Genomic DNA, 12,179 nt, shown 5'->3' on the forward strand with positions numbered 1-12,179 from the left:
GATACCCAAAAGCTTATGATCAAGCAGAGCCTCACAAAATGCAGGGGACCACTGACGATCTGAGTTCTGGCCTCGCCACCACACAACCACCCACTGTCACCTGCAGTGACAATGCAAAAGGGAATCAACCTGAACCAGGGAACTGAGTAAGTGTGGCTTTCTTTTACTTAAAACGCTGTCCCTCACGTTATTAAATAAGGGTCAAAGATTTGTGTTTTTTATAAAGGCATCTTTTATAAATTTGTGACACCCAATTGTCAACCTCTTAAGCCACGAATGTCTACAGATAGTCTTGTGGCTGTCACCTCTCACAGAAGTGCAACTCTCAATATCATTTAATCAAGTCAATTAATACTGTTTAATAAATAGGCCAGAAAATTAGCTGAGAGTTTTTCTCGGCGGGATGCAGCGTGCGACCAAAGTTATGGAAGATTGTCCCTTGAATCACTAAGGCAAACCTTGTTGAGTGTCATTTTACATAAAGCAATCACATAAAAAAAAGTTATAAATAGAAAAAAATTCCAAAGTTCTCCCACAGACAGGGAAACTGAAATGTCCCCCCCCCCAAGAAAAAAGGGAAACAAAACAAAACACAACCATCCCTACCTCCACGACCCATCTGCTTCAAGTTCTTGATCATACAGTACTCGACATCTTTGGATATTTTACAATGTACAACTCCAAACTGCAGCCAAGAGAAAACAAAAAGAACTAACCAGTCGTCTGAAAAATTGAGTTTATGAGAAGTCATTACTTTTACAAAATAAAAACAGAAGCCCCAACACCACTGGTTTCTAATTTGTTTGTTTTTCCTCGTTTTCCCTTAAAGTTTGGGTCAGCCCCACTCCCTTGGCTGAGGCGGGGACACAGGCATGTTGGCTGGTGGGTCCCAGAAGCGAGGGCCAGAAATGGAGACAGGAGTGTGAGAAGCGGCTGCCCAGCAGATGACGTCTGAGGACAAGAGGGTGTCAGCAACAGTTCCCTCTGGCTGAAAGGGCAGCTGGTGGTGTGTGGAGTCACGGGTCTCTTCGCGGGGGAGCTGGGAGAGTGACAGAGTCTGTGGTCTTCTCTGGCCTTTTTGTTTGTGTTTGCTCAGGAAGAAGCCAAGGCAATAGGAAGAGCTGAAGTCTCTGTGTCCACAGCTCCTGGATTGGGGACACCAGCCCTGGGCCATCTGCACAGAAGAACTCTCCTCCCTTCTCTGGGCTACTGAGAAACAAAAGCAAACTCAGCAAGAAAAGGGAGGGAAGGGCAGGAGATGGGAGAGATGATCAGGAAGGCACTGGGCCAGCAGAGCTGTCTTCCTTCTCAGGACCGGCTACATACCAGAGAGCCAGGGAGAATGCGTGGACAGCCCTCACTCACAGAGCCCTCATATTGGAGCCAAGCCTCTGACTTCCCACACCGGACAGCTGGCTTCCTCCCTGGGGGACCACGGAGGGGTTGAGGGTGTTCAAACACAACAATGCCAAAGTCCTGAGAAGCCCCCAGCTGAAAAGCAAACATACACCTGGGTAACTGAGCATTTTGTCTGTTTCCGAGAATCAGGTGGAGAGGGGCAGCTGCCAGGTGTTAAGAGGAGGCCCTCATTCCTTCTGTGTTGGCCCTCAGAGTCCTGAAAGACTCCTAATGGCATTGGAGGGACCATGCAGAGGTGGGGACAATGCGAGATGGTAGCCCCCGGATGCGCACAGTGGCCTGCCCAGAGGGCAGAGTAGGATTTAGAGTTCCCCAAAGCTGCCTGGGGGCTGTGGACAAGCCCACCCCAGCCCTCTTCCTCTGTTACCCTGTCTAGTTTGGCCACATTTCTCACCTGTGCCAACGTAGAGGTGGACGTGATAAAACTAAGTCCAGTAAAACAGTGTCACCAGGGACGTTAAGACTGCAAAGCTCCTGCTCTCTCAAAGCTTCTCTCTGGAGGGATGGGCATGTGTGAGTGTGTCGGTGGGTGGATGGGAGGGGGAAACAAAATTACCAGCCCCCTTTCACAGCAGGGTGAAACTGGGGTACAGAGGGCTGACCTGTCCGCGGTCACAGGACAGGGAGGGAAAAATGGGCCCGGACTCCAGGAGCCCCCCTCCTGACGCCGGGAGGCCTCCCTGCCAATAGGGCACTTCCCCTAAGGATCCCAAGACCACTGGAGATGGGAAAAATGACCCATCGGAACAGTGTCAGCAGGGACTCTGCCTTAGAGTGGTGGGGCTCAGGATGTGTATCTCAGGACCCTACCTTCATCCCTGCTCCATCCGGTCTGCCTCTGGCCAAGCCACCTCCCTCCATCTAGCCCCACATAGCTCCAAAGTGCTCCCGGACACCTGGCCTGGGGCCTCCTCCTTGGCATGGGCCCCTGTGAGTTTCTGTGTGAGAGCAGAGAGACAGCCAGAGAGAGGCCAGGCCTTTTGGGAGGAGATGCCCATCTCAGACACCAGCAAAGGGGAGGCAGCTGCCTCAGGAGGCCCAGAAAAATACCACTGCGGCTGCTATTTTTTTCCTTTTTCCTTTTGAAATAAAAAGTTCAGACCCATTGGATGGGGCAGGTGGGCCTGGGAGGGGACAGGGAAGCAGGACTGGGGTTGATGAGGACCAGCCTAGTTGTTGGCTTCAGACATGGAGGCCACGTGGTTGAGGCCGGCGAGCCCGGGGAGGCCGGCCAGGCCCGCGGCCCACGGGTCGGGCAGCGGGAAGTAGGGACGCGCGGCGGCCACGTTCTCGGCCAGCGCGAAGGCCAAGAGGCCCCCCGCGTTCCGCTCGGCCTCGAGCTGCGCGCGCCCGAACAGCTTCATCTGCGTCTCCTCGAACTGCCGCTCCAGCTCCTGCAGGCTCAGCGCGCCCTTGGGCGCCGCCAGGAAGTGCTTGGCGGGGCTGGGGCCCGGGAGGCACACGGCGGCCCCGCCCAGGTGGCCGCCCACGTCACCCAGCGCGGGGGGCATCACGAAGGCCGCCTTCTCCGGGGCTGGGCCGCCGGGCCCAAAGAGCAGGCTGGCGGCCCTCCAGGCGGCGGGCTTGCGGCCGCGCCGGGGCCGGGCCATGCGGCAGCTCTGGCGCTTGATGTGGCGGTGCAGGTGGTCGGAGCGCGTGAAGCTCTTGTAGCAGAACTCGCACTGGTAGGGCCGCACGCCCGTGTGGATGCGCATGTGGTTCTTGAGGTCGTAGTTGTGCACGAACTTGGCGTTGCAGTGGATGCACAGGTAGGGCCGCTCCCCCGTGTGCTTCCTCATGTGGATCTTCAGCTTGTCCTGCCTGCAAGGCAGAGCCAGAGTCAGTCCCTGCCCAGAACCCCAGGCGCCGCTGCTCACTCTCTGCTCCCCTTCCTCCAGAACCCGCTCAGGCTCCCGACTGCTGTGGTGTCAACCCTCAGGAATGGGAGCCCTGCTAGAATTCACCTTCAACTACTGCGCCACCGGAGACGGGTGTGGCTCCTCCCCTGGATTAGAGAGTGGATCAGGAGCTGGGTCCAGAGAGGCTGCTGTCATTCCAGAACACCTGTTACGCATAAGCTCAGAAGAATGACGTGCCCACTCTGTCAGGGCCTGTTTCATAGACTGGAAAATAGACTTGCTGGGGACATAGGCTCCGAAAGTCAGCAATCTCTCACTAGCCCTCCAATGGGGCAGCCACTTCTCATACTGGATTGCACCTTCAGCTCCACTCTCTCCAGGCAACAGGGTCTTTCCTCGAGGTTCACCCTGGTCCCATCCTGGCCCCTGGGCTGTTGAGACCTGTCAGTCCTCAGCGCTAATCTGGGAGGCTACAGGGATGAGGCACAGCTTGCGCAAGTCTCCTGCACTGTGGTTTCTTAGCCCCAGCTCTCGGCTCTCCTCTTTGTCTGCAGACAATTCCAGGGTTTACAAAAGAGCCAGGTGCAACAAGAATGCAGCCTAAGCTAGGGCAGAGCTTTTCAGGGTTTAAGCAGTATTATTCAGAGGTAAGATACGACGTGGGGCTGCGGCTCCCATCAGCGGGTGTGGGAGCCTCTGCTCCAGCGGCAAACCCACTGGTAACGTGATGGGTGACCTTAGGTGAGTTACTTAACCTCTCTGCACAGAGCCGAACCTAGCACGAGACGTCAGTTCCTGTTGTCCAGAGCTGATGGAGAGAAATTTGGGTTTGTGTTGAGCTAGATTCAACACACCTCCTGGTGGTCTTGAAAGGAAAATGGACATCTCAAGGCTGTTTTCGTAAAGACTGAATGCTGCATAAACCAGCCAAAGGAGCCTTTCAGCCACGCAGAAGTGGAGGCAGGTGAGCTTCGAGAACTCTCAGGATCCTTCTGCAGCCTTCCTTGATCAGGCCCGGCAGGCCAGGAAGCTGTGTCCAGCCTCCCACCTCCTCCCTGCAGGTGTGGCTTGGGTGGAGCATCTGCCTGTAATTTTTGGCTCGGCTTTGAGGTTGGAGCAGATGTGGAGCCCAGGCATCCGCCCTAAAATGGCCAGATTTAAACCACACTCAACATAACCCCAGGACAGCAGGAGCGGATCCTGGTCTCCTGGTGTCCCCTGGCCACTAGAGGTCTCACTGGCTCTCATTTTCTGGCTAGTTCCCCAGGGGCGGGGCAGGAGAGAAAAGGGCATTCAAGAGTACACTGGCAGGGACCAGGGGAGAAGGACCAAAAGCACAGATCCCTTTCTCCCACCTGTGCTCTCTGAAAGGCTGGAGGGCACCTGGGGGGTGGGGGTGGAGAGTGGGGCGGGCAGGGAGGAGGAAGGGAGAGTTGGTATCCTTCACACACCAGGCACCGCCATCCCCGTCCCTGCCCTTCCCACAACCCACCAGCTGCCCCCAGGCTGCACAGTAAGTACCCCGCTGTGACATCTCATGTGCCCTTCTGCCACCAGCATGCTGCTCTTACGGTCTTTGTAACCCACATTTCACCCAGGTGATTGGATTTTTGAGCATCCTGGCTAGTGGATCTCAAACTTGATGAGCCATTATTAGGGTTTGATGAAACACAGAGTGCTGGGCCCCCCTCCCAGACTGCCTGAGTCAGTAGGTCTGCGGGGGAGAGAGCAGAGAGTTTGCGTTTTGAATATGTTGCCGGCTGCTGCTGCTGCTGCTGGTCTGAGAACCACTGGCCTGGGTTAATCCTTCAGTTGGCTGGTGGGCAAACTGAGGCCCAGGGAGGGTTAGGGTTAGGACCAGGGAGGTGAAGTCCCTAAGGTCACCGGGAGGGTAATGGCAGAGCTGGGGCTAGAACAGCCTAGGCCTCTCTCCTCAGCACCGCACTGTGACCTGTGTAAAAATGTAGGGGTGGGATGCAGAGCGCTATTTGTAGCCCTAGAGCGACGCCATGCCGTCCTGGGGAATACGTCTCGGGACTCCACGCGTTCGCTTAGGCTCTGATGAGACACTGATTCTAGGTGGTTGGCTAGGCTCACTCACTGGCTGAGGGACTCATCCTCACCAGGGCCTAGTGGAGGGTCAGCTGAGAGTCACCAGTGGGGCTTTAAATACATCATCTCCTTCAATCCTCACTACAACCTTATACGGGAGATTTTTTTAAAAAAATTACTATTACATATATTTAATAGTATTGACACCCTCAAATAATGGACAATGCAAATGATAAATCTTCAAATGTCAAGGGCCTCTTTAAATGTGCACTGCTTCTCCTGAGCTTTTTGTTAGGGCATCTAAAGTAAATCACACTTCAGAGGCGACTGGCCCAAGTGTGGGAGACGTGCTGAGAAGGTGACTATAACTTCCTCTCATTGAGCACCTGCTGTGGGCAGGCAAGTACACCATTTCAATGACCCTGGAAAGTCATTATTCACAGGCAAGGTACGGTGCAGGAAAGGGACCCCCATTAGGGGTGTGGGAGCCCCTGCTCCAGCTTCAGACCCCCCACTAACTTGCTGGGTGACCTTTAGGCAAGTTATTTAACCTCTCCATGCAGAGTGGAACCTAGGGCTAGACATCAGTTCCTATTGACGAGGAATCTGGGTTTGCGTAAACTCGATTCAACACACCTGGATTAATTTCCTCACTTGGACTGAGGAATCGCTGGGGGCTCAGAGAAGTCAAACAGCTTTCCCAAAGGTACCAGCCAGTGAGGGGCAGAGGGGCATGGAGGGCTATCTGGGCATGGTTTGTTTGCAAGCTCTTCTGAGGATTTTCATACTGAGTGTTCCCAGCCTGAAGCCTGTAGGGGCTGCCTCAGAAAGTGCAGCCCAAACAATCACACCAGGGCATCTGCAGCCAGCCTTCCGTCTCTGGGGTCAGAAGACTGGGCCAAGCTGTGGGAGCAGCTCAGCCAGGGCAGGAGCCACTGTCCCCAGTGGAGACTTTTCATGGGAGCAGGGGTGGGGAGGAGGGTGGGCAAACCTCATAAGTTAGTCCTGGAAAAAATTTAGAGAGCATTTAGTTTACTGAGAGCGTGTCTGAATCAGTGGGCCCAGTGACCTGCATCGCTAGCAGTATGCTTCCCAGGACCTTGAAAATACTGATCAAACCCAGCCCATTCCCAGGGAGGGAATGGCTTTCTTAAGGTCGCGCAGCCTCCTTATTTCTGTAATGACCTTTCCAGGTAGATGTAATGCGCATGTGCATTGGCAGAGCTGGGCCCGGGCTCGGCACACTCTAAGAACCGGACCAGGTCCTTTGCTGCCCTGGGCCTCAGTTTCCTGACCTCTAAAATGGGAGGCTGTGCTGCACCATTTTGACCTTTGGTGTTCTGAGAGTGTTTGCATCTGGGTAATGGGCTAATACTGAATCTCTTTCTGGCTGGCTGGCTTCATATATTACCGCTCTTCTACCCTTGCTCCTTTACACATCTGATCTGCTGGCAGAGGCATCATGAGTGAGTTGGAATGTTCCAGTCTGACTCTCAGCAGCTGAGCTCTTGGTCACTTTCCTTCAGGACTGGGGGTCCGGTGGCCCCCCCTTAAAATCTTCCAAGCCCCCTAACCCTGTCCAAAGGCCTATGTGCTAACTCACCCCTTAGCATGGCTTAGAAGTCTCTTTACAAGCTCACGCCTTCCAGTTATAAAGGGATGAGATCTGGGGGCCCTTGGTGACTATAGTGAACAATACTGTATTATATATTTGAAAGTTACTAAGAGAGTAGATCTTAAATGTTCTCACCACACACACAAAAAAGGTAACTAAGTGAGGTGATGGGTGTGTTGACTAATGTGATTGTGGTAATTGTTTCACGATATATGCGCACATCAAATCATTACCGTTGTACACCTTAAACTTATACAGTGTTATATGTCAAATATATCTCAATAAAGCTGGAAAAAATAACCACCCCGTATCCTTTGCCAGCCCCCATCCCTCCACACAGTACTGCACCCACACACCACATGGACATACTGTTCCCCTAGCAGGCCATGCTCTGGTCAGCTCTGCATCTTTGAATCTTTGTTGGCATGAGCTGGACCACCAGCCCCCCTGGCTCAGAGCCTGCCATATTATGGGATGGATGCTGGTAAGCCCTGGCTCCTTCCCCTTCTGTTCGTATCCTGTGTTTGGATGCCATGCTCCATCCCTTAGGTTCCCACCAGATGTCCAAGCGTAGATGCCAGCATGTGTGCTCTTTCCTTCCCAGCCATGAGCCCTCCTCTTCCCTGCAGCCACATCCTTCATCTCTGAGTTTACCCTTGCAAACTGCCCTGCCTGAAATGTCTACCACTCCCAATCCCCCGATCCTTCAATGGTCAAACTCAAATGCAGTCTTTCATAGTCCCTTCTCTGTCCAGCCAGGTCTCATCCTTTGCCCTGACCTTCCAGAACACTTGAACACTGCAGCCCGAGGCAGGTCACTTGAGGGGCAGGGAGGGAGCAACAGAGGACGATCTGTCAGCATCATTCTCTCCTGCCCCCTAAAGGCCCCATACGTATCAGCATTGCCCTCCCAGCAAGTCCCGAGCTCTGGTGGCCCAGCCTCCCTGTCTGCGCTCTGTGGCCCCAATTCAACCATACAGGTGCTCCTGGCAGATGGGAACACCTGTTCAGAGGCTGTCTTTGCTGCCTTTATTTCCCATGCATGCTATTCCCAGGGCAGGGTCGTCACGTGTGCTGTTTCCCTTAGCTGCCCCTCATGCCTGCGGAGCCACCGCCCTGTCCCTGGCTCCTGGGGCCCTGTCTTGTCAGGCGCCTAGACAGCAAGATGATGCAGGAAGCAGCAAATTCACGGACAATGAGCACTGGCTCCGGCAGCTGCAAAAAAGGAACCCAGGCTCAGGGATGTTCCTGTCAGTACTAATCGTGAGCTCGGGTCAGGACCTAACTGTGCAGGCGGTTAGTTATAAGGGCTTCAGTAAAGCCCGTGAAATTGGCCCTTCCATCATTCTCGTGAGGAAGAGGAGGCAAAGAGAGGTGCTGTAATCTGTCCAGAGCTTTCCTGATCTTGGGCAATATATGGGGTCACAAATCTGGGCGTGAACTTAGGGAGCACCTGCTCCAACCCCCTCGTGTTACACATGGGGAAACCGAGGCCCAGAGAGGGGAGGAGACTTGGCCAAAGTCACACAGCTAGTTAGAGGCAGATGCAAGCCCTCAGGCTGGGGTTCCTGATCACCACTGCAGTGCCCTTTCCAAGGGGCTGCAGTCCCCAGGAGACACTGCGCCTTGTGTCCCCACGTGCCGGCCCTGCTCTCTCCGCACACGTTCAGCATGTGGCCCGGATGGTACTGGAACCTGTTCGGATAAGAACCCATCAGATGCTTTGGAGTTCTGCCTGGTGCTCATCACTGTACAGTGGGTGGTCATGGCCACGACCTGCTGGTGCGGGGCCGCTTCTCAGGACTCCCCAGTCCAAATCTGACGTGCTCCTCCCTCGTCCTGTCCCCTTGTCTGCCATCTCATCCCTTTACTCTGCACCTGGGACCCATGCCAGGTCACATGCATGCAAGCCTTGATTGGCATCCCCCCTTCCAGCTCGGAGAGCTCATCGTCGAGAAAGATGAGCTAGTCCTGGTGATCTCACTCCCCTGAGTGAAAGGAAAGGGCCCCGGGTCCTGGGCCTCGGTGGAGGCTCCCAAGTGAGGATAACGCTTTCCCAACACCATCCACCCAGACTTCTTGGTAAGCTGATGGTCTGAGACAAATCATCTTCCTGCTGCCACTGCTAATGACATTACATCATCTTAATAAGGTCCCCAGAGCTGCCAGGAGCGGGAGAACTAAGAAAAAATTACAGGGGGGAAAAAAAAAAAGCATCAGCTGCCAGGCTCCTGGCCTTGTCTGGAGAGAGAGCTGTCTGGTGCTATGGAGCAATCAGCATTTGGCTTGCACTGGGGGGCAGGGGTTGGGGGCTAAAAGTTGCAGCCTTTATGGGATGTCGGTAGGGGATTCAACGGAGACTGGGGAAATCGTGGCTCATCAGAGATTGATTTCTCGGGGTACAGAGCTTGGGTTACCCATCCTTCTCCTCCATGGGACGACTGTTGTCTCAGGAGCTGGTCTCTTCTCAAGTGTGGCAGTTTCTTGACTTCACCACGTGTCCGCCAGACCTGACTGGAGCACCTGTGAGAGCCAGGCTGCGGATGGGATGCAGGGGGCCCAGGAGGGAAGATTGCCCAAGCATGCCTGTACTCAAGGACCCATGTGGCAGGACAGGAGCAATTAAGAGTCTTCTGAGGCCTTCACAGACCCAGGCCAGGCCTAGTTGGTGGTGATGACAGGGGTTGGGGCAACGAGGAAGGGGGAGGGCCCTGCGAGGTGGGTGGGCAGGGAAAAGCCCCACCAAGGGCAGCAGCGTCCCTCTGCACGCAGAGAGGATGAATGCCTTCTTGTCCTCCCTGGCCCATGTGCTGCCCGTTCTTCAAGGCCCATCCTAGGGGCCACCTCTGGCCCACTAACCCTGTAGTCCTGACCTTTGGCCCAGGCTTCCAGACTTTCTGGGAATAGAAGTAAAGGACTCCTGATGAGGAGGGTCTGGGGGAATCTTGGTCCAGGCTGCCTCTGCCCTAAGTCCTGGAACTGTTTCTCTCTCCCAAGTCAGAGCCACAGGACCAGTTTCATCAGGAGCTGTCTCTGCAGCCAGCACAGGCTGCAGCTGCCCTCAGGAAGAAAATGGTGACCTTGGACCAGGCTGGGGGAGTGGACACATAGACTCAGGCACAGACAGAGGAACTTGGAGTCCAGGTGATCATGGGATGGCCAGAGCTAGGAGGGGACAGCATGGGGCCAGAGATACACAGTCTGGTTGAAGCCTTTGAGGCCTTTCCTGGGGCTCCAGGGGTGTCTCAGAGCTGGAAAAATCAGTGGCGGGACAACCGTGGGACTGGCTGAAATCTAGAGCCGGCTCGGAGGTGAGATTCCCGACACCCAGGAATAGACACATGATGGTGGGGCTGCAGTCCCTTCTTGGAGACCCACAGAATGAGAGCAGCAAGTGGGGCCTTAGGGGCAGAAGGGGCTCTGTTGGAAGGACACCCAAGGCCCCTCCGCCATGTTGTGCTGCTGAAGTCATGAGGAATGATGTTCCCACGGGGTGTGGACATGCCGGGAGCTGGCATCGGAGGCCATAACTCAGAGCCTGGGCCACCTTGCAGGGGGAGGGTGGGTCGCTCCAACGTCCCCCAGGAGGGAGGGGAAGTGGGATCAACATCAAGAAGAGAGGAGAGGAGGCCTGGCCGGAGAGCAGAAGCTCAGCTATAATTAAGCAAAGACTCGGGCTCCAGAAAGGAAAATAGTGTCCACGAGGAGGACGTGAGGGCAGCAGGTCCGGGGTCCCTCAGCCTCGCCGGGGGTCCAGTCCCAGGTAGTTGCAAGGGAGTCTGGGAATTCCGAGTCAGAGAGGCAGCAGCTGCTGCTCTAAGTGGCCGCTGAAGAGCCTCCAGCTGAGGACGGGGGGCAGTGTCACGGATGGTGGCTGCAGGAAGTCAGCCACGAAGGGGGTCCCCGTGGAGAGGCTGCGAGGGGACTTGGCTATATAGAGAGTTACAGGCCACCCGGACCTGGACAGGCCAGGGTTGAGGCTCTTTGAAGGCTGAAAAGAATCCTGCAGGCAGCTCCGGGGAGGCGACAGGAGGGAAGCAAGGAACCAGCGATTCCGAAGAATGTGATGGGGAGGGGTGTCGAGGGGTGTCCATCACGGGCACCCACAGCCCACAGTGAGAAATAAAGTCCCTAGGGGAGGAGGCCAAGAAACTCTCCTCCAACCTCTCCCCACTCCGGGTATCTCTGCTCCTGGGAGGGGGACCCCGGAGCCTTTCTGATCTTTCTCAGGAGGGCCAGTGCCCAGTGGGAACCGAGTGAGGGGAGATGTGGATGGAGGCGGGAATGCAGCTGCATCAGCTGGAGACAGGCCTGGGGGCCCAGATGGCTGTCGTTCTGCTGAGTGGGACTAGACCGCAGGGAGGGCAGGGCCGGGGGCTGGATGGCCGGAACCGCCGCACAGCTGATCTGGCCTGGAGGGGTGGTGAGCCGGCAGGCACAGAGGCCACCCTGAGTGATCCTCAGGAATGTGCTGGGCGGGAGGGTTCTGGAATGCGACCCTCCTATACAACACAACATTGAGGCCCAAACCAGGAGGCCCAGGCAGAGGATGTGCTGGTGTCAGGAGGGTGAGAAGTCTGTCCTGACTGACCGAGTTTAAAACTTTCCCCAGGGAAGGCAGGGACACAGACCGGCATGGCCCTCACAGAAAGCAGAGTGTGGGAAAGGCCCAGAGGGAAGTGAGGAACGGAAGGGAGATGGGGACTTGGTGGGGGGCAGGGCAGGCTCTCTCTGAGGTATCCTGAGATGCAGCACATCCCCTTGAAGCCACAGACCAGGGTCTCCCCTGGAGGGAGGGGTGTCCCCAAGTGTCAGCCATCTGCACAGGGGACAAGCAAAGGAGGTGGAGCCCAGATGGCAGGACTCAGGGGCTGGCTTTTCTGGATCAGGCCTGTGAAAAGTGTCCACGTCTTGAAGTCATTCCCAGGGGGCTGCGGAGAGGCACTGGCTCCAGATGCATGAACTGTGCTTGAATTTGGACTGGGCTCTGGTTTATCTTCCATTATCCCTGTGCTTTTGTCAAGGCTTTACAGGTGTTCTGTGGATCTAAGGTGAATTCAGGAGAAGAGGAGGGTGGGAGGTGGAGGTGACATAAGAGTGGCAGGGCCATTAGTGGGGGTGACCCGAGGGGGGTGAATCTCGGGGACTTTGGGGCCAGCTGCTCTGCAGCGATAAGAGAAGCAAGCACCTGAGGTCACCACTGCTAGGTGGAAGGGGAGACAGCCGGGGTATGG

At 55.5% G+C, this 12,179-nt stretch overlaps 1 protein-coding gene across 6 annotated transcripts in view; it reads right to left on the reverse strand.

The window, feature by feature from the left end:
* Nucleotides 1-261: 261 nt before the first annotated feature.
* ZBTB7C (zinc finger and BTB domain containing 7C) overlaps nt 262-12,179 on the reverse strand; it is a 374,701-nt gene continuing 362,783 nt past the window's right edge. For 5 of the 6 annotated variants that reach the window (XM_068563650.1, XM_068563648.1, XM_068563649.1 and 2 more), the window contains one exon: nt 262-3,240. In XM_068563650.1, the coding sequence (XP_068419751.1) occupies nt 2,589-3,240 (652 nt within the window). In that variant the 3' untranslated portion in view covers nt 262-2,588. The remainder of the gene's footprint in view (nt 3,241-12,179) is intronic. The other variant, XM_068563653.1, reaches the window with a different exon arrangement.

The sequence above is a fragment of the Eschrichtius robustus genome, chromosome 14, assembly GCF_028021215.1.
Source record: "Eschrichtius robustus isolate mEscRob2 chromosome 14, mEscRob2.pri, whole genome shotgun sequence".
Taxonomy (NCBI): domain Eukaryota; kingdom Metazoa; phylum Chordata; class Mammalia; order Artiodactyla; family Eschrichtiidae; genus Eschrichtius; species Eschrichtius robustus.